The 21480-nt window shown below is 47.9% G+C and overlaps 1 protein-coding gene across 1 annotated transcript in view; it reads left to right on the top strand.

Annotated features, from left to right (window-relative positions):
- Positions 1 to 5932: 5932 nt before the first annotated feature.
- The window catches only part of LOC146342051 (immunoglobulin superfamily member 1-like), a 45050-nt gene continuing 29502 nt past the window's right edge, over positions 5933 to 21480 (top strand). Inside the window, exons 1-5 of the mRNA XM_084807765.1 lie at positions 5933 to 6773; positions 7849 to 8145; positions 10826 to 11279; positions 11926 to 12064; positions 12375 to 12508. Of these exons, the coding sequence (XP_084663891.1) occupies positions 6344 to 6773; positions 7849 to 8145; positions 10826 to 11279; positions 11926 to 12064; positions 12375 to 12508 (1454 nt within the window). The 5' untranslated portion in view covers positions 5933 to 6343. The remainder of the gene's footprint in view (positions 6774 to 7848; positions 8146 to 10825; positions 11280 to 11925; positions 12065 to 12374; positions 12509 to 21480) is intronic.

The raw sequence follows: 21480 nt of genomic DNA, 5'->3' as shown, positions 1-21480 counted from the left end.
GGCAGTTTGTATCAGATCAGTTTGAAATACTGTTGAAGCTTATAATTTTGAAGCTTATAATGGCGGAACCTTTGTTTGGTGACTCACTTTAACTTAAGGGTGTACTTCTGTGCCCCCTTTTCACTCACTCACACATACACGTCTGTTTATTTCTTTTATTGTTGTATTTTAATTGTGTTTTAATTGATTTGTTTTTATGTTATGCTTGAATTAAGATTTTTATTTTTATTTTTATTTTATTATTGTAAGGGTATTGAAGCGGCAAGAAGACCACCGCTTTGCTGTTCCAGTTCCTTCATTGGCCATGTCCCCCCAAAGGCAGCATCTGATTGGTTAAGCTCACTGCTTATCAAAGTTAACAAAGAAAAAACTAGGGCTCTGCATCGCTTCGGAGCTGAAGCTGAATCCCAAAGTGAATCAGGGGGCTTCCAGCAGGAGGCTTCATTGAGCTCCGAAGCAGGTTGCCCCCAAAGCACTTCAGTGTGCCTTGAAGATTTGGAGTTATTCTGAAACCCAAACAGCCTGTCTGTGAAATGTATCAACTTGTGAAATATCAGGGAAGGGGAGAGGAGAGAGGAGGGAGGGGGGAAATGGCGAGCCTGGGCGAATGGCAACTCTGGTTGCCAGATTAGGGCTGAATTAACCCAGCAGTCCCCAGTCAGTGACAGTGGTGGAGGACGGGCGGGGGGTGGGAATTCTGTATATAATGGGAAGTCTGTCTGCTTTTGTTGCAGTGTGTGAGAGAGTTGGTTGCTGCTAGCTGGGAGGAGAGAGATGTGTGTGTGTTCTACTGCAGCTTCAGTTCTTCCTTCCCACCCAGCCCGTTCAACGATTCCTGTTAAACTTCCCTTTCTTCCTTTTCTTGATTCTTTACTTAAAAAACAAACAAAAAACACAAAAGTATTTTCCTTGCCTTGTTCTTTGGCTCCCCACCCGCGCCTTTCTCAGTTCCTCTATTCGTTCCCCTCCCATTTCAGCTCTTTATCTTTCTAAAAAATAAATAAATACAAACTCACACACACACACACAACACCTTTTCTCTTCTGTTAGGCTTTCTGGTGTATTCCTACCCCTTTAGCTTGTAGGTAGCTTTTATTTCTGTACCTCCTTTTCTTTTGCTCTTTGTGTGTGTGCTGTGTGTGTGTGCTTGTGGCTAAGGACTATGGGGCAAAGTACTGCCCGTGAGTCTGTAAAATATACAGTGGGCAAAGCACTACACATTTGTTTGTATACTGTGGGATAAAGCAAGCCCAATATGAGGCATCTAAGGGGTCTATGGCAGGGGGAGAGGTGGCTGAGGTCCTGGTGGGACCAGCAGCAGCAGCAGCCAGGCTGGCTTGCCCCCAGTCTGGATAGCGCAGCCTTGTCTAGGGCAGCAGAGTGTGGAGGCCGGTCGCAGCAGTTCCTGGAGATCACAGAATCACAGAATAGTAGGGTTGGAAGGGGCCTACAAGACCATCGAGTCCAACCCCCTGCTCAATGCAGGAATCCAAGTCAGAGCATCCCTGACAGATGGCTGTCCAGCCTCGTCTTGAACGCCTCCAGTGTGGGAGAGCCCACCACCTCCCTAGGGAATTGGTTCCATTGTCGTATTGCTCTAGCGGTCAGAATGTTTTTCCTGATGTTCAGCCGGAATCTGGCTTCCTGTAACTTGAGCCCATTATTCCGTGTCCTGCACTCTGGGATGATCGAGAAGAGATCCTGGCCTTCCTCTCTGTGACAACCTTTCAAGGACTTGAAGAGCGCTATCCTATCTCCCCTCAGTCTTCTCTTCTCAAGGCTAAACATGCCCAGTTCTTTCAGTCTCTCTTCATAGGGCTTAGTGTCCAGTCCCCTGATCATCTTTGTTGCCCTCCTCTGAACCCTCTCCAGTTTGTCTGCATCCTTCTTAAAGTGCAGTGTTGAGAACTGGACACAGTACTCCAGATGAGGCCTAACCAGTGCTGAGTAGAGGGGAACTAGTACTTCCTGGGATTTGGAAGCTATGCTTTGATTAATGCAGCCCAAAATAACATTTGCCTTTTTTGTAGCCACATCACATTGTTGGCTCATGTTCAGCTCATATTCATACAACAATTCCAAGATCCTTCTTGCTTGTAAGAGTTGTTGAGCCATGTATCTCCCATCTTGTAATGGTGCATTTGGTTTCTTTTTCCTAGGTGCAGAACTTGGCATTTATCCCTATTAAATGTCATTCTGTTATTTTCTGCCCAGCGCTCCAGCCTGTCAAGATCACTTTGAATTCTGTTTCTGTCTTCCAGGGTATTAGCTATCCCACTCAGTTTTGTGTCATCTGCAAATCTGATCAGCATTCCCTGCACCTCCTCCTCCAAGTCATTAATAGAAATGTGGAAGAGTGCTGGGCCCAGGACTGAGCCCATGCAGACAGCAGCAGCAGCAGCCCGGCAAGAGGAGCAGCATCTCCTCCTTCTGTATTGGAAGAGGGGAGTCTGTTGTGCTCCTTCCTGTAGCTGCTGTTCCTCCTCCTCTGCCATTACTGTTTTCCCAGGTAGCGTGTATTCCATTCAGCCAAAGAGGGCCTGAGGTCATCCACTGTGAAGCTGAATAGGAAAGTACTGGGGGAGAGGGGTTATTGCACTTCAAAAAACCCTACATCACAGATTAGGGATAGTGACCTCCCCGTAATCACCTCTAACATCCAACTTCTATCCCTTTTATTCTTGAAAAAAACACATTTTACCTGTGTCTAGCACAAAATCTACTGGGCCAAACTGACATTTGGCAGGTTCAGTCACCTCCATTGGGGCTGCCAGGTGCCCAGATTTCATGCACTTCTGTGGAAACAGTGAAAAGTTATAGCTTTTTGCTTTGGGAGTTTTTGTTGAAAAAAGCACACTTTACCCGTGCCTAGCACAAAAACTACTGTGCCCAACTGTCTGAAATTTGGCAGGTTCAATTACCTCCATAGGGGCTGCCAGGTCTCCAAAGTTCATGTATGTATCATAAAAACTGAAAAGTTATGGTCGCTTCTGTTTTCTAGTGCAAGTCAATGGGAAAACGTAAAACCTGAATAATTCGGATATCTGAATCTCACTTCAGATCTGACTCTGAAGTGAATTGGATCAGGTCTGAATTGGTCTGAAGCAAAGTGTGGCCAATTCAGAAGGTCCAAATCAGCATCCAAAACGAATTGGGGGATCTGTGCACAGCCTTAGAAAAAAAAAAACCTTTCATATAAAATGGTGTGCCACAGGCTGCTTTATCAACCAGCCAGCTGCCGCAGCATTTCCTTTCACAAGAGGGCTGGGAGAAGGAGAAGAGGAGGCAAGCCAAACTGAGCCTCACCAGGTAAAAAAAAAAAAAAAGAGGGTGGCAGGGGAAGGGGGCCCTGGGAAAGCACCTTCCCTGTGGCTCCCTCACACCTGGTGGCACCTCCGCTCATGTTCTACATATGGGTTTCCCACAGGGATCTAGTTGGTCACTGTGTGAACAGAATGTTGGACTAGAAGGACCCTCGGTTTGATCCAGCACAGCTCTTCGTATGTCCTTAAATTCTTAAGCTAGGACTCCAGCCCTAATAGGCCACCCAGAACTTGATTCTTGCCAAGCTTTCCTTAAAGTTGCTGGTAGCCACTTGAGTGCTGCATATTCCCTGTACAGCTTCTGCTATGGTTGGCCTTGGATAAAGGAGATCTTTAGGTCTGGTAGCCTCAAAGTCACAGGACTAGCAAGGATTTGCAGCAGCCTTATAGTAACTGAGTCTAGTAAATGTGGTTTCATTAGTGATTGGGGACAGAGCCGTTACTCTCCAGCGCCCATCCCCAGGGAAATCTGTCACTGTGGCAGGAAGCAAGTCAGGATCCAAGAGACTCTCGGACTCTGAGATCCCAATCCATTATAGGAGACCAGATTCCTGCAGGACCAACAAAGCTGCTGAGGGACCCTCCCTCTGTTTCAATCAAGCACATAGGATCTAGTCCAGGGCCAGTCTTCACAGCATCACAAACGTGGGCTATTTTGAGAGCGGTTCACAGGAAGCTCTTTGCCCAGTGGGGCTGCAGCCTGAAAGAGGATGTGAGTTGTGTCTCACATCCTCACAATTGTGCTGTCAGATCATGGAGAAGTTGTACTCGCCGTAGAAGAGCCGTGTCGCAGAGCAGGGTTGAATTTCAGAAGCTGCAGCCTTCAGCTCAGATCTTCACTGGCAGGACAGGAGAGCTAGAAGCAAACAGGACACAGCTGGCTATAGAACCATCATCATGAGGTTCTCTTTTGGCATTTTATTTCTCGGTAGGTAACACTGAATAGCCGGGGGAGACCCAGTTCCTGTTGCTTGTATCTTGCTGCTAATGGAATCATCTCCTTTCCAGGTTGGTGGGGGACCGGCTCCAGTGGTGAGTATCAGTGGACAAAATATTATAATTGGGGTTGATGTGCAGGGGCAGAATGAGGATCCAGGCCTCTCCTAACTAAAGATAATTATCTCTGCATGATAACAAGTGACATCTGCCAAATTTGCCTAATAATTCTACCTAATAATTAAAGATGCAATAGCTCAGCTCATCCTCTGAGACTTCCATGCCTCTCAGTTTCCCCACTGTAAAAACAGAACCATTTTGCAGTGAGGTCAGGCACAACAGCTTCTGACCTCGGTCCTGTTAAGACTTTTCCATGGCCTTTTTCTCTCATGCAAGCTGATACAGAACCTCCCACTTTAAGGAGCCGGAAGGGGTCTCCCCATATTGTGCACCTCAGCTGCTCACTGCTACACACAAGCAAAGAGCTCTTAACCCCCCTTTTTGCTGTGTGAAGAGCAACACAGGGGGAATTTTTTGTGTCCTGTTTTGGGGTTCACCCACCAAACTGAGGGCCATCTATGCCCCCTCCCTGAAAGAGGCAAGGCTGCTTTCGAAGAAATCCGGTGCAAACTGGTTCATCCAGTTTGGGTTGTCGGGATGCTCTTGCCTGAGTAGCAGTGCCAGTTGCTTCCCCTCTTCCACCCTGCTTCTTCAAATCAGGGCAACATGGCTAACAGCATGGCAGGTTGTGGTGAATTTCGGGAGCTGTGGCATGTTCAAGGGCTCTTGCGAGTTATTGAATGAATTATTCTCCAAGAATGAATTATTCTCCCAGAGTCCAAGTCCAGTTGGGCAAGGATGGAGGGGAAGGAGAGAAAGAGTCAGTGGAAGAGGGAAGCCTCTTGTTAATGTCTCTGTTGCCACTCCTGTTGCTAATGAATATAATAAATGTAATAAATATAATAAATAAATAAGGAAGAGGGTGGGGAAGGAAGGCAGACAGGGCATTTGGACACTGGGAAGTCGCAGGGATGGCTTTGAGGGTGGCAGGAAGGCAATCAGTACAGGTGGGGCGGAACCTTCTGAGCCTCGTGTTTGACTCAGAGAATTCTTCCAGTTTCCCCTTGATTTGCAGGGGATGGGGGTGGGGGCTCACAAAAGCCGTGAACCAAACTGAGGGGAGCCTCAGGGGGTTTGCCCATTTCTATTGTTCTTCTCTTTCTCATCCAGGAAGAGTCCCAGAACAATATCGCAAACCTTCCATCTTTGTGAGCCCCAATGAGCAGATTGACCATGGGGAAAATGCCACCATCCACTGCAAGAGTGCAGGGTACCTAAACATGGAATTCTCTCTGTACAAAGAAGGGTCTACATCATTGCATCATTTGAGCACCAAAGTGGCAGAGAGGGATGAAGTTATATTTCCCATTTTCAATGTCCAACTATCAGAGGAGGGGATCTACCAGTGTGAATATTGCATCAGATCAGATGGTGATCGACAGTGCTCACATCTCAGTGACAAAGTTCAAATTGGCATAAGAGGTGAGGGTCTGTCTCAGTCCGCTGTATGCTATATTCTCATGAATAGCACTAAAATGGGGGTTTGTATTTCCGCCTTCGTTAAATCAAATGGAAAATCTGTATTGAGGGGAAATTGTGGATGCCAGCAGACGGCCACCCAGGAGAGCACCGTTCTTGGTTCTGCCAGTAGCCACCGCTGCTAGTAGCACTGAAACTGTGCATGTGCGTGTGCGCACATGCACATGCACACGCATATACTGGCAGCACACCAGTGGACAAGACACTCGAGGCTGAGTGCTTAGTGACTTGTATTCCTGACCGATGCCCTTCATGGCTAATTTGAACTAGCCAGAGGTGACTGACTAAGGTGCATGTGTGTCTAGGGTTTTCCCCTCAACAACTCAGAGTGCCGGGTTGGATGTCGCAGCAAACAACCCAGGAACAGGACATTCCGGGATGCAAAGTGGAAGCGGTGAGCAGGAGGGAGGCAGCATTTTTGCCCCTTCCCATGCAGCCCTGACAACCTATGGGCAGCTGTAGAGGGGTATAATACAAAAACTGTGATGCAGCTTATGTTGGAACCTGAATATGGTTTCCAGCCAGGACTTAAACTCTCCCTGGAAGGCGTCCAGTCCTTATCTCTCAGGTCCATGTTGGGTATGTTCAAATGTGTCGGCAGTGCTGCGCTCAAACTGGAGGTCAGCCTTAGCTTATTAACAGCACCAGGGCCAGCAAAGGTAGACATCATTGGGCACCTGCTGAGGGCACACGCCCCAGCAGGGGCCCACCGCAAGGGTCCCCTGGAGTTGCTCCCCTTCTTCACCCATGCAGCCTGCTTGTTCGGCCACCTCTCGCTCTGGCTCAGACAACGGTGGTGGCGAGGAGCAGCAGCAGCAGCAGATGCCTCTGCCAAATTGCTCCCTGGCTCTCTGCCTGTCAAGCAAGTGGTAGCAATGACAGGAGAGGGGAAACAGCCCAGAGCTTCAACACATGGTTTGTGCCTGCGTGGTCTGCTAAACTGGATGCGAAGTGGAAGTGGCGAGTGGTTGGAGGCAGCGTGTGCCCTCACAGGCAACCCCAACCAGCCATGGTTCTTATGTGTGAACTGGGTCTCTGTTTGTGTGTGTGTAAGTCACAGGGCAGAGCCACTGTTCCTGCCTATTGCTCAGTTTCAAAAATGGTCCTTATTGCATAATAATAAGCATTCTCACCCAAGAACCATTAAAAAAATTAGGAGTCAGCGAATTAATATGTGCTGCACTGGCTAATGTGGTAAGCCAAGACTTAGCTGAATCATTGCCCTGTGGATATTTACCCTCCAGTTAAGCACGCAGATGTCTCCTGTTTTGCATTGTCAGAGATCTGGGTGCACGTGCTCCATGACCCGATCTTGCTCTTGTTCCCTTTCTTGTCTAGGACACCCTTTTTTTGCCCAAGCCTTCCACCTCAGTGCACCCCACTGAGTTAGTTTTCTTGGGGGTGGGGAATGTCAGTGTTCATTCTGTCTTGGTACTTTAGTATCTGGCTTATACAGAGAAGTGAGCAGCTGAGCTAAAGAGAGGAAGCTTTGACAGATGCAGGGGTGGGGTGGGGTGGGGTGGGGCCCCTTCCCATCTTTGCTGTTTACACTGGGTTAGGAGGGAGGGGATTGCTGAACTCTTCCAGGACTGAGTCACTGGTGGAGCCCATGTTGCTGGCCCTTCAATTCTTGCTCAATTCAGAACAGGGCCCTTATTAAGAACGGGTTGCTGAACAAAGGTTTAGGCTACAAGCCTGTATACAAGCCACAGAAGTAAGCTCTATTGAACTCAGTGGGACTTACTTCTGAGTAGACCTACATAGGATTGCTCTGTTAAAGTAGTTAGGAGTAAGCTAATATGTTTACAACATTAGCCCAAGAAGCACAAAGATTTAGATCATTCTCTGTCCTGTGAATATTTATTATTTCATGTGTATTTGGCCTTGTCTGTTCTCCCAGGGCATAGAAATGCCTCCCACTGTACCGAGTAAGACTGTTGAAGAAGCGCCACCTTCCAAACCTCACTTTTGTTCCCTTTTTTTCCTCCAGCACAAACATATCCCAAGCCTTCCATCTCAGTGAGCCTTAGTGAGGTGGTTGCCCTGGGGGGACAAGCCACCATCCACTGCAAGAGCGAGGAGTACCGACAAATGGAATTCTCTCTGTACAAAGGAGGGTCTGAATCCTTGCATCGCTTCACTACCATAGTGGCAGAGCAGGATGAGGCTGCATTTTCCATTGTCAATGCCAAACAATCAGATGGGGGGACTTACTGGTGTAACTTCAGATCAGTCCATGATAATCAGTGGTCAGATTACAGTGACGAAGTGCACATCTACGTAAGAGGTGAGGGACTGGCTCAGTCTTTGCATGCTATTTTCACAAATGACACTACAATGGGTTTTGTGTTTCCCACATCTGTAACACAAATGGAAAAGCTGCAGTGACATGCGATTTAAAAGAATCTCTCTTCCGCTTTATGTCACACTTGAATATTATTATTAGTATTTCCATTTTAGGCTCAAAGATATATTTTGTGGCTCAATTCAGCAGGATACGTGGGGTCGTTGTTGTTGTTCACTCGTTCAGTCGTGTCTGACTCTTTGTGACCCCATGGACCATAGCACGCCAGGCCTTCCTGTCCTGCGCTCTCTCCCGGAGTGAGCTCAAGTTCATATTCATTGCATTGGTGATGCTATCTAGCCATTTCATCCTCTGCTGTCCCCTTCTCCTTTTGCCTTCAATCTTTCCCAGCATCAGAGTCTTTTCCAGTGACTTTTCTCTTTGCATCAGGTGGCCAAAATATTTGAGCTTCAGCTTCAGGATCTGTCCTTCCAATGAGCAGTCGGGGTTGATTTCCTTTAGGATGGACTGATTTGACCTCCTTGCAGTCCAGGGGACTCGTAAGAGTCTTCTCCAGCACCACAGTTCGAAAGCATCAATTCTTCGGCGCTCAGCCTTCCTTATAGTCCAGCTCTCACAGCCATACATTGCTACTGGGAAAACCATAGCTTTGATTATACAGACCTTGGCCGGCAAGGTGATGTCTCTGCTTCTTACTATGCTGTCTAGGTTTGCCATAGCTTTCCTCCCAAGGAGCAAGCGTCTTTTAATTTCATGGCTACAGTCACTGTCTGCGGTGATCTTGGAGCCCAAGAGAATAAAATCTGTCAATGCTTCCATTTCTTCCCCTTCTATATGCCAGGAAGTGATGGGGCCAGATGCCACATCTTAGTTTTTTTTAATGTTGAGTTTCAAACCAGCTTTTGCACTCTCCTCTTTCACCCTCAACAAGAGGCTCTTTAGATCCTCTTCGCTTTCTGCCATTAGGGTGGTATCGTCTGCGTACCTGAGGTTGTTGATAATTCTCCCGGCAATCTTAATTCCGACCTGTGATTCATCCAACCCGGCGTATTCATCCAACCTCAGATACGGAGACGATACCACCCTAATGGCAGAAAGTGAAGAGGATCTAAAGAGCCTCTTGTTGAGGGTGAAAGAGGAGAGTGCAAAAGCTGGTTTGAAACTCAGCATTAAAAAAACTAAGATCATGGCATCTGGCCCCATCACTTCCTGGCCTACAGAAGGGGAAGAAATGGAAGCAGTGACAGATTTTATTTTCTTGGGCTCCAAGATCACCGCAGACAGTGACTGTAGCCATGAAATTAAAAGACGCTTGCTCCTTGGGAGGAAAGCTATGGCAAACCTAGACAGCATAGTAAGAAGCAGAGACATCACCTTGCTGACAAAGGTTCGTATAATCAAAGCTATGGTTTTCCCAGTAGCAACGTATGGCTGTGAGAGCTGGACTATAAGGAAGGCTGAGCGCCGAAGAATCGATGCTTTCGAACTGTGGTGCTGGAGAAGACTCTTACGAGTCCCATGGACTGCAAGGAGGTCAAATCAGTCAATCCTAAAGGAAATCAACCCTGACTGCTCATTGGAAGGACAGATACTGAAGCTGAAGCTCAAATATTTTGGTCACCTAATGCGAAGAGAAAACTCCCTGGAAAAGACCCTGATGCTGGGAAAGACTGAAGGCAAAAGGAGAAGGGGACGGCAGAGGATGAGATGGCTAGATAGCATCACCGATGCAATGAATATGAACTTGAGCACACTCCGAGAGAGAGCGGAGGACAGGAAGGCCTGGCGTGCTATGGTCCATGGGGTCACGAAGAGTTGGACATGACTGAACGACAACAAGAGATGCCCTAGGTGCTGTTGTTTCTGTTTTACTGAAGTGTATTTAGTTGTGTGTTATTTGGTGTGTTTTTATTGGATGGGTTTGGAATGGTAAGTTTTACTGGGAAAAATGCATGCCCTGTGGAAAGGTGTAATGCAAATTTTATAAATAAATAAATGGAGAGAAATGTTGAGTAGCTTTCATATCGCAAAGCATATTTGATCATATAATACCAGGCGGCAACCTTCACCAAGTTTAATTTTGAGATTTCAGTTTGTGTGGACATACCTCAATAAATCTGTCTCAGAAAAGAAATCAAATACAAACTTCTAAGAGCTAAGCACTCAAACCCCTGGGCCTGGAGGGGCGAATCTGCTAGTTCCCATTTCTCTCACATTCAGATGTTAAATCTCAAGTTCTTTTTGTCCGAATATGGGGAATGTTGTGGATTTTTGTATATTCTTACCAACACTGACCTAAATTCTCACCCTTCCCTACAGTCAAGTGCCAGGGGCCAAGTAAGTTAAGTCAAGTAAGCCAGCCTGTGGAGTGGATTGTGAGAGAAGAGGAGCTTGATTTGGTGTTTTTCATTCCCCTACCATCCCACCCCTGTGCAGTTTGCAATATTGTGGCTGCACAAACTGAATACCTCCATTTGAACCTACCACCACATTGTAAGGAACTGAGGAATCGGATGCTTAGACTCCATCAGCAACACTTCACTATGGGCAGGATCAGAGATGAAAAGGGTTGTATTTGAGGTCAGAATGAGCTATTGGTCGCCTTAAGGATGGTAGGAAGAGACATGTCTCCAGGCCCTCACTGTCTTTTTCCGACCTCTAGATCCCAGGCTCTCAAAACCTGCCATCAAGGTACAACCCGAGGGACAGCCTGTTCTGGGCGCAAATGTCACCATCGAGTGCCAGGGGCCAGAGAAGGGTCTGAAATTCTCCCTGCACAAATCACAGGACCTGATAGCATCGCAGATGGGAAGCCCAAACAGCAGCACAGCGGCATTCCCACTCTTCATGATGAGGTTGGAGGATGCAGGGAGCTACACCTGTCAGTATCACTTCAGTGGAAATCCCTTTGTGTGGTCAGAGCCAAGCGAGCCTCTGGAGCTGATCATGATGGGTGAGGAGCCTCTCCGTTGCCCAGCCTTGCCGCCTGAGTGCGATGGAGGATGTTTTACAGATGATGGCTGCCCACCCATGTGCCTGGAGGGAGCCCGACAGGGAATGGACTGTGCCATTTGTTGGGTGAATGGAGGAGACAGGTGCCCTGATGCCATTGGAAAGTGCTCGCCAAAAACAGGATAGATTCAGACAAAGAGAACCGCATCCAAGGATTAATGTCTGGGTGCCACTGGACATGGATGTATCCGTTTCTGTGGCCATGCCCTAGAAAGTTATCAGAGTCCCTCAAGTATTTTGACCACTTGCATTAAAATAGCCACACATGTTTTACTTGCAGGAATGGCAGGAATGAGCACACGGCAAAGGTCACTGATGCTGCAGAATATCCAGAAATGCGTATAAGCCCTGAATTATATAAGAGGCTGCCTTACAATGCTCTGCAGCATTGATCCCTGTAGACCAGTGTGTAGGATCCCAAGGGCCAAAGGGGTGCTGCCCTGAGGTGGTCTACTCTGGGGCCAGTTGCCTGCCTTGGGATGCCCCTTCAGACCTGCGCTTCCCACTTCTGCCCTTGCCCGAGAGGGCCGGCCTGTGTCCCAACTGCCCTCTCACTCCCCGCTCCCACAGGGCCTCAGATCTGGGTTGGGAGGGGGTTCTGCTCTCACTGGATCTCCCTGCTTCCTGAGAGCCAGCCCTGCACCCTGGCTCGACTCCCAGGCTGCTCTTTCCTGGACCTCACATGCGCCAGACCTAAATAAGACACCAGACGCTGCACATGCTCCTTGGCGCATGGGGAAATCCTGGCAGACAACCAGTTCTTCAGCGCCTGGGCATCACTCTGTTGCCCAGGGAAATGGAGCTGCACCAGCCTGCTCTTCCACTCCTTCAGGTTGCAAGTGGAGATTTGCTTTTGAGGCTGGCTGCCCCTGTTTTGCTGGAGCAGGCTGTGTGCCAGTGTGGGGTTCAACCAGCTCTGTGGTTGCTGCAGACCTAGCTCCTTTGATCTGGCTGCTCCTTTGATGTGGTGGCAGCCTTTCCCAGCCCGCCTCCCTCACATCCTTTAGCCAGAGATTCCACGGGCTCGATACGCGTATCACTTGGGCTCTAGTGTCACCTCTCAGCAGAGGACCTCATAGCCCAGGCAAGCAACAGGAAAGCTACGGCATTGTGGAAAGAGGCAAAATTACCATCGCTACTTCCTAATGGGTATGGGTAGCCAGTTAGCGGAATATAACCTCAATTATATTTGATAGCAGGATGACGTTTCTTCAATGATCATTGATGGTAGGTATGACTTCCTCAACGTGTTTGAGTGGGAACTAGGGAAGCAATTTGAGAGTTGCAATATAGTCAGCAAAGGAAGCAGAAACCTGAGCTTTGCAGCTCCCTGGTGAGGAAGACTCATACAGAGGGAATCCCACATATATTTTTTTGCATTTGGGGAACTGAGGCTACTTTAAAAGTTATCGCTCTGTCTTGATTCTTTCTTGGCCTCTCGGGAACACCTTGAAGGTTGGCAGGGATGGAGAGTTCCAACCATTTTCTACCCCCATATGCCTGCTTGTCCACCCTGAGTCCCCACAGTCCCAGTGAGGGCCCAGTGCATCACATGGTGCAATACTTTGTCCCATAAAACCCATAAAGGGAGCCACTAAACTAGCCTGTCACTATAAGGCCCAGTCCCTGGGTCTGTTTTGTGGTCATGCATTGGAAAGGACTGGGCAATTTAGCAGGAAGAATAGACTGAATTAGAACTGCTGAAAGGATGGAAAGATGTCATTAAAAATGAATAGTGCAAGAGGAGCAGTTAGTAGCAGTACCACCTTTTTCTTTGTGCCTATTGGTTGAGTGATACTTTTCTCTTTCATTTTATAGGCAACTTTTTCACAGCCATCACTTCTATGGAGACCAACATCCGTCTTGGAGTAGCTGGTTTAGTCTTGCTTTTCTTGGTGCTGATTGTGGCTGAGGCTGTGTACAGCTGGAAGAGAGGACAGCTTTAAGTGTCCATCAATGAACTGCTCCATCAGCCAAGGGTGGTCCTTGGTGCCTTTAAGGCAGTGCAAGCCACCTCATAGGAACCAGGTGTTTTGTCTTCACATTCCTCTCATGTCCTCTGCAGCAGCATCCAAAACTCTTTGTGAGGGCAGGAATGGCCTCAGTCCAGCAAACAGTGACTAGAAGCTGCGTTATAGCAGCCCCCAGGCATCTTTTTGTGGAGAGTGATGCCTTCATGTAGAAGCTCAGTATAAACCCCTCCAGCAATGCACCTGAAAGGAACTTCAGAATGCCAAAGTCCTCCCAGTTCTGTCACCTTCTGATTGGTCCAATTGCCTCCTGTTTGGACCCAGTGGCTTCCTCTTCATTACAATGTCTAGCTCTCCACCTGATCCTGACCAGTCCAAATTTACAGATCATTTGACACAAGAGCCATGAAGGACACCCCCCCCCCCGCATTTTATATATATATTGAGACTGGGGTGGGGCCAAAGAATTCAACCCAGCTTTTTTCAGCACTTTCTTGAAAACCCTCTTTGAAGATATTAAGGTTTTGCTGGGAGGAGGGTATATAAGGAGAGAGAGAGAGAGAGAGACGGTAGGAGTGGAAAGACAAGGCTGCCGCCAGAGCAAGGGAGAGTCTGGAAGAGCAGAGAGACAGACAGAGCCTGAAGTGAGAGCAGAGTCTGAAGAGTGGGCAAGAAGAAGCAGCCTAGAAAAATCTAAGGACAGCTAGGGTAAAGGAACTTGCATTTTGCAACTTTTATTTTCTTTTAATGCCTTTTGTATCACTCAGCTCTACTGTGTAAATACCTGTAGTTGTGATTTGTTTGCTTTCAATCTGTACCCACTGCCCCATAGTGAAAGCAGGTGTTCCTGAGAGGTTTAATTCTCAGTTTCTGAGGAGGAGGCTGGAGAAAGGTGGAACCTCAGGCAGGAATGCCACATGGAACCTTGACCGAGGGATTCTGCCTGGTCCTAGTAGAAATTCCTTTGTAAACAACCCAGCTTTGTCTCTTTAGCTGCATTAAGTTTAAAGCTGCAATTCTATGCCTCATTACCTGGGAGTAAGCCCTACTAAAATTGGTGGAACTTACTTCTGAGTATACTTATATAGGATTGTGCAACACATTGTTCTTTGGGCCCTGAAAGGAAATGGTTCAGCCCAGAGGAAACCATCTTGTCTGACACAAGGACAGAAACATCTTCCCAAGTGATAGAGAAGATTCCAGTCTTTTTTTGCCCTCCATTTAACCCTTGGGATCGGTCAGTAATGGATCCTGTCAAGATGTCAGGAGTGCAATTGCCCCATCGACATAAATAAAACACATGCCCTTTTCCACATATTCTTGAGAAAATTTTCTATTGTCTGGAGAAAGAAACCCTATTTCCACCTCCTAGGAGATTATCGGTTCGCCAAAATTCCACCAACCCTCTGTTCTTTGGGCTCATGATTCAAAGCGGGGCCTATTTTCCCCCAGAAGTTGTCAGCTCTTTGGTTTTCAAGCCAATGTTCTCCCCGGATTGGACTGTATGTAGTATGCTTCTTTAGCCTGTGTGATAATTAATCGCATGGCAAGATCAGCCAGCTCATTTTGTTTTTCTTTTTAAAAACTGTTGCTGTGTGCGATGATGCCAGACCCCAAAAGTAATCTAGAAGTGGGGACATGCTACCACCCCCCTGAACACAATGGTCATGATGATCTTGAGATAGAGAATGAAATTGGACAGGCATCCAGAGGAGAAAATATTGTGGTAAAGGGTGATTTCAATTGTCCTCGCATAGACTGGATAAATGTATGTTCTGGCAACAACGATGAGGTAGAAATTCTAGATAGCCTAAGGGCGCAATCCTATGCATGTTTAGACAGAAAAGAGTCCTACAACTCCCAGCATGCCCCAGCCAGGCATGCTGGGAGCTGTAGGACTTTTTTCTGTCTAAACATGCATAGGATTGCACCTTAAATGACTGTGCACTAGAACAGATGGTCTTGGAACGGACCGAGGCGAGATGACCCTGGATTTAATCCTACGTGGTGCCATCCAGACTCATGTCCTGCTTGTGGGCTTCTCACTGGGGTATCTGGTTGGCCAGTGTGGGAATAGAATGCTAGGCTAGATAGTCGTTTGGTCCGACTGAGCAGGAGTCTTCTTACTACTTATGTACGGCAAACCTTTCATCCATAGCTAAGAAACCTGCCTGTTCTTCCCTAAATTTCTCCTCTATTGAATTTCTCTATGGAATCTGCCATTCCAGTGTGAACATTTTATTTATTTACTTTATTTATTATTTAATTTATTAATCGCTCATCTGGCTGGTCACCCAGCCACTCTGGGCGATGTACAACATACAATAAAACGATAAAATTCTACAATAAAAACATTTTCTAAAATACCCTAACCCACCCCAAATGCCTGCCTGAACAGCCATGTTTTTAATGCACGATGGAAGCTCATTAAAGAGGGGGCATGACGGAGTTCCCTAGGGAGGGAGTTCCACAGAGTGGGGGCCACTACAGAAAAGGCCCTCTCCCTCGTCCCCACCAGTCTAGCTGTCCTGGCTGATGGGACAGAGAGAAGGCCATCCGAGGCTGATCTTGTTAAGCGGCCTGTCTGGTGCTGCTGGAGGCGCTCCTTAAGATAGGCTGGGCTGGAACCATATAGGGTTTTAAAGGTCAAAACCAACACCTTGAATTTGGCCCGGAAAACAACTGGTAACCAGTGCAACTCCTTCAGCACTGGAGTGATGTGATCTCGCCTGCGGCTGCCTTTAATCAGGCGAGCTGCTGCATTCTGTACCAGCTGCAGCTTCCGAACCGTCTTCAAGGGTAACCCCACGTAGAGCACATTACAGTAGTCTAAACGAGAGGAGACCAGGGCATGTACTACTGATGGGAGCAGATGGTCGGGAAGGAAGGGGTGCATCCGCCGTATCAGATGGAGTTGATACAGTGCTGTCCGGCTCACACCTGACACCTGAGCCTCCATGGACAGCTGGGAGTCCAAAATGACCCCCAGGCTGCAGACCTGGTCTTTCAAGAGTAGCCGTACCCCATTCAACACCAGGTCAACATCCCCTAGCCTCCTCTTGTCTCCCACCAAAAGTACCTCGGTCTTGTCAGGGTTCAGCTTTAGCCTATTCCTCCCCATCCAGCCACTCACTGTCTCCAGACATTTGGACAGGAATTCTACGGCCAACCTTGGTGAAGATTTCAATGAGAGGTAGAGCTGCGTGCCATCCGCATATTGATGACACTGCACCCCAAACCTCCTGATGATAGCCCCCAGCGGCTTCACATAGATGTTAAATAGCATCGGGGAGAGGATGGAACCCTGTGGCACCCCACAAGTGAGTGGCCACGGGTCCGAAACCTCCTCTCCCAGTGCTACCCTCTGGTACCTGCCGGAGAGGAAGGACCGGAACCACCGCAATACGGTGTCTCCAATGCCCAACCCCTCCAGGCGGTCCAGGAGGATACCGTGGTCAATGGTATCAAAAGCCGCTGAGAGGTCGAGGAGAACAAGGAAGGAGCATTCACCCCTATCCAGAGCCCTCCTCATATCATCTACCAAGGCGACCAAGGCCGTTTCTGTCCCATGCCCAAGCCTGAAGCCCGACTGAAATGGGTCTAGATAATCAGTTTCTTCCAAGTGTGCCTTCAACTGCACCGCCACCACCCGCTCAATCACCTTGCCCCAAAATGGCAGATTTGAGACTGGGCGAAAGTTGTTCAGAACTTGAGGATCCAAGGAGGGCTTCTTTAAGAGTGGTCTTATCACTGCCTCCATGAGGGCTGATGGCATCACTCCCTCCTCAAGGGAGGCGTTCACCACCGCCCTGATCCCCTCACCCAGTCTCTCTCTGCAGCCCATAATGAGCCACGATGGGCAAGGATCAAGTAAGCAGGTGGTCGGCCATACCGATGAAAGCACCTTGTCCACTTCATCAGGAGGAAGAAGCTGGAACCGATCCCACAAAACCGGTTTGCCACAGGCCGCCTCTTGCTCACTAACTGTATCCACAGCGTGCAGAGTAACACACCTAATCTGATCCGCAACATTGCACACATCCAGCTGTTTGGCCCTTGCAATGGTCTTCAAAGGTGCCAAAGCCACCTGAAGATTGAACAGATGAAGTGGTTTGGCTGTGCAATAGCGGCAACTGGGAACTGCAGGCGAGGCTGATGAGGATGGCAGTTCTGGCTACGAAGTACTTGGTGGCATCCCAGCCCACCAAAAATCCAATTGGGATACACACATACAGATGGTGTTGCTCCAAGATGTCAGGGCTATGTACACCACATGCTAGACAAGCCAATTCTGCACAAAATAGCTCAAATTCTGCATGGATAGAACTCAGTAACTTGTATATACCATGAATGTTTGTATAGATTTCCTTCCCAGGCACAATGGGTATTCCTCTGAACTCCCAGGTTTCAGTATCCATCCCATGACTGCATTCAATTACTTACTCAGCAGATCAGGGGTAGGCAGCATGGTGCCTGCGGGTATCAATGTGCCCCCGGACAACTCTCTGGGTGCTCGCCAAGGTGCCCTAGGCTCCTCCTTTTACTGTTTAAAACAAATCTAACACCTTTTCTTGTTGACAGCTGGGATTGCCTCAAAGCAAAGTGAGGGCCTCCAGCCACTGCCATCTTCATTTCCCATGAATGCCTGTTGTTGTTATTGTTGTTGTTCAGTCATTCAGTCGTGTCCGACTCTTCGTGACCCCATGGACCATAGCACACCAGGCCTTCCTGTCCTGCGCTCTTTCCCGGAGCGTGCTCAAGTCCATATTCATTGCATCAGTGAGGCTATCTAGCCATCTCATCCCTTGCCGTCCCCTTCTCCTTTTGCCTTCAATCTTTCCCAGCATCAGGGTCTTTTCCAGTGAGTTTTCTCTTTGCATTAGGTGACCAAAATATTTGAGCTTCAGCTTCAGGATCTGTCCTTCCAATGAGCAGTCAGGGTTGATTTCCTTTAGGATGGACTAATTTGACCTCCTTGCAGTCCAGGGGACTCGTAAGAGTCTTCTCCAGCACCACAGTTCGAAAGATGAATGCCTGTAGGCTACATGAAATGAAGTAGCTGGTGGCTGCAGGCCAATGCTGTTCTTTGCAGCACACCCAGCCACCAAGAGAAAAAGGGAAAGAAGAAAAAGGGACCCCTGTCACTTCTGTCTGGTAAGATGGGGTGGGGGCAAAAGAGAGCAGTGGAGGGTTAGGGCTACATATGTGTGTGAAAGAGTGGGCGGGTGGGGGGAGAGATGCATCTATTGGTCCAGAACGTGTGAGAAAAAGAGATAGTGGGCAATGAGTTGGCTGGCAGAGAGGTGGCGGGGGCGGGGGAGAGAAAAAGGGGTTGCTTTGTGTGAAATATGGGTTCAATAGTGGTACTGGTGCTGGGACTCTTTGGGCAGATCACTTGTCCTTTGCTACGCCTCCCAAGGCAGCCATTTTGTGATAATGCCCAGGATACTTTCCCAAATTGCCAAATGTGCCAACAGCGTGGTGTAGTGGTGGGAGTATTGGACAGGGAGCTGGGAGATCCGGGTTCTAGTCCCCACTCGGCCATGGAAGTTCACTGGGTGACTTTGGGCCAATAACAGACTCTCAGCCCAACCTACCTCACAGGGTTGTTGTTGTGAGGAAAAAACAGAGAGGAGGGGGATTAGGTACTCCACCTTGGGCTCCTTAGGGAGGAGAAAAGGTGGGATATAAATGGAATAAATAAGAAAATAAACAGACCCGAAAATGTTGCTTACTCCTGCAATAAACAGAGGAGCAAGAATTGGTACTGTATCAGTTACAGCTTTCAAGAAAATATTCTTTAAAGTTAATCCAGCAACAGCAGAGGTTTATTTATTTATATTTTTTATTAAATTTCTAATCATCCATCTGGCCAGTCACCCAGCCACTCTGGGTGATGTACAACAATACAATTTAAAACAGTGAAATCACACATTAAAACATCATCTAAAAATACCCTAATCTACCCCAAATGCCTGCCGGAACAATCAAGTTTTCAATGCATGGCAGAAGCTCAGTAAAGAGGGGGCACGGCAGAGTTCCTTAGGAAGGGAGTTCCACAGAGTGGGGGCCACCACAGAGAAGGCCCTCTCTGTGCAAAGAATGGAGCAAAGAATAAAAGGAACATGGTGGTCAGAGTCTACTACTGGCCACCCAATCAAGGAGAAGACGAGGATGAAACTTCTGAAAAGCAAATAGCCAATGTTTCAAGGAAGCATGATGTAGTAGTAACGGGGGACTTCAATTTCCCCAATATTTGTTGGGAGACAAATTCTGCAAAACATGGCCCCTCCAGGAAATTCCTGACTTGTATTGTGGATAACTTCCTCCTACAGAAAGTATAGGAAGGAACTAGAGGATTGGCTGTCCTTGACTTGATCCTAACCAACAGAGATGACTAGTTACAGGAACTCTGGGGGAAAGCAACCATGTTGTACTTGAGTTCTTGGTTCTAAAGAAAGCAAAAGCTGAGTGTAGCCAAACGCGTACCCTGGATTTTAGGAATGCTGATTTTAATAAACTCAGAACAAGGATAAGTAAGGTCCCATGGCAAGTGACTCTAATGAGAAAAGGAGTCCAAGATGGGTGAAAGTTTTAAAAAAAGGAAATTCTAAAGGTACAGTTACAAACAATTCCAACAAGAAAAACAGGTGGAAGACAACAGAAGAAGCCAATGTGGCTTCACAAAAAGCTGAGAGATGACCTGAAAACAAAAAAGGACACATATAGGAAGTGGAAGGAAGGCCACGCTACGAAGGAAGTGTGCAGGCAGGTAGCACAGAATTGCAGGGATGGCGTCAGGAAGGATAAAGCTGAGAATGAGGTTAGTGAGGGATGCTAAAAGCAACAAAAAGGCTTTCTTCAGATACATGCATAGTAAAAGACAGAGGAAAGAAATAGTGGTTCAGCTATTAAATAAGGATGGTGTCAGGGTGGAGACTGAGCCAGTAGAGCCCCAGAGCAGTTCTGATTCTGAGGAGGAACAGCAATCCATGGGAGAGGAGCTTGCTCATCTCTCACAAGCACAGCAGCTGGCAGAGATTCCTCCTGCCAGCATTCCTGGGATAGATAGTGACCCTGGCAGTGAGAGAGTGCTGGAAGGGGGCTTGCTGGATGCTCGGCGCAGACACAGGGAGTGACGACAGATGGAGGGTGCTGAAAGGAGGTGCTCCGCTCGTTTGGCGCTCAAACAACGGTCGCGTCCCAAGGACCCAAGGGAAAGAGGGGGGATCTCTCCATAGCCCATAAGTTCAGAGTCTTCCCATGGTTCTCCTTCAAACGGGGAACAACTGCCTTACCTGGAGCTTAGGCTACTCTGCTATCTTTCCCCAGTGCTATTCCTTGCTTAGTTGCTAGTGATTAGCATCTGAAAGAGTCATAAAGGAATGAAGGAATAAAGTCTTGGAAAGAATCCTTGTCGTCTGTGTCCTGAGTTGGCTATTGGAGGGGACTGCAAGAGGCAGCTAGGGCTCTCCTGACAGATGGCAAAATGATAACAGATGACAAAGAACAGGCAGAAGTGCTCAATTCCTTCTTTGGCTCAGTCTTCTCCCCAAAGAGGGTCTATGATCCCCCTGGCAAAGGCAAAGTACAGGCTGAAGGGGCAGGCATGCAGCTTGAGATCGATAGGCATAAGGTCAAGGAATACCTAATTACTTTGAATGAGTTCAGATCTCCAGGGCCAGATGAACTGCATCCTAGAGTAAGAAAGGAACTGGCAGAACAGCTCTCAGAACCACTGTCTGTTATCATTGAGAAATCGTGGAGGATGGGTGAAGTGCCAGATGACTGGAGGAGGGCTAATGCCCCTATCTTGGTAAAAAGGAGGAACCTGGGAACTACAGACCAGTCAGTCTGACATCAATCCCTGACTGTTAGAGCAATACAACAATGGAACCAATTACCTAAGGAGGTGGTGGGCTGTCCCACACTGGAGACATTGAAGACGAAGCTGGACAGCCATCTGTCAGGGATGCTCTGACTTGGATTCCTGCATTGAGCAGGGGGTTGGACTCGATGGTCTTGTAGGCCCCTTCCAACCCTGTAGGTGATTTTTTTTTAAATTAAGGCATTAACTTCGATTTTTCATATCTTCAAATCTTCGAAGAGTAGCCTTTCTACAGCCTGATTTCCCTGTACACAATCATAAATTTCTTGACTGGGCGCAGTCTTCGAAGACGCAAGCAGCCCCCCGCCCCGACCTGAGCATCTCCTGCCTCTGCATTTCTTAATTGGAGGGAGCAGAGGGTTAAATGCCTCCCTGCAATGAAGGGAGACACCTCTGAACCCCCACCCCACCAAGCTCAGAAGCAATGTCCTCTTTTGCTCCTCAGAA

Source organism: Heloderma suspectum, chromosome 6 (assembly GCF_057233095.1).
Source record: "Heloderma suspectum isolate Gila_16-S chromosome 6, 16-S_ref, whole genome shotgun sequence".
NCBI lineage: Eukaryota > Metazoa > Chordata > Lepidosauria > Squamata > Helodermatidae > Heloderma > Heloderma suspectum.
The sequence above is the reverse complement of the archived record's forward strand: the minus strand, read 5'-3'. Positions and strand labels throughout refer to the sequence as shown.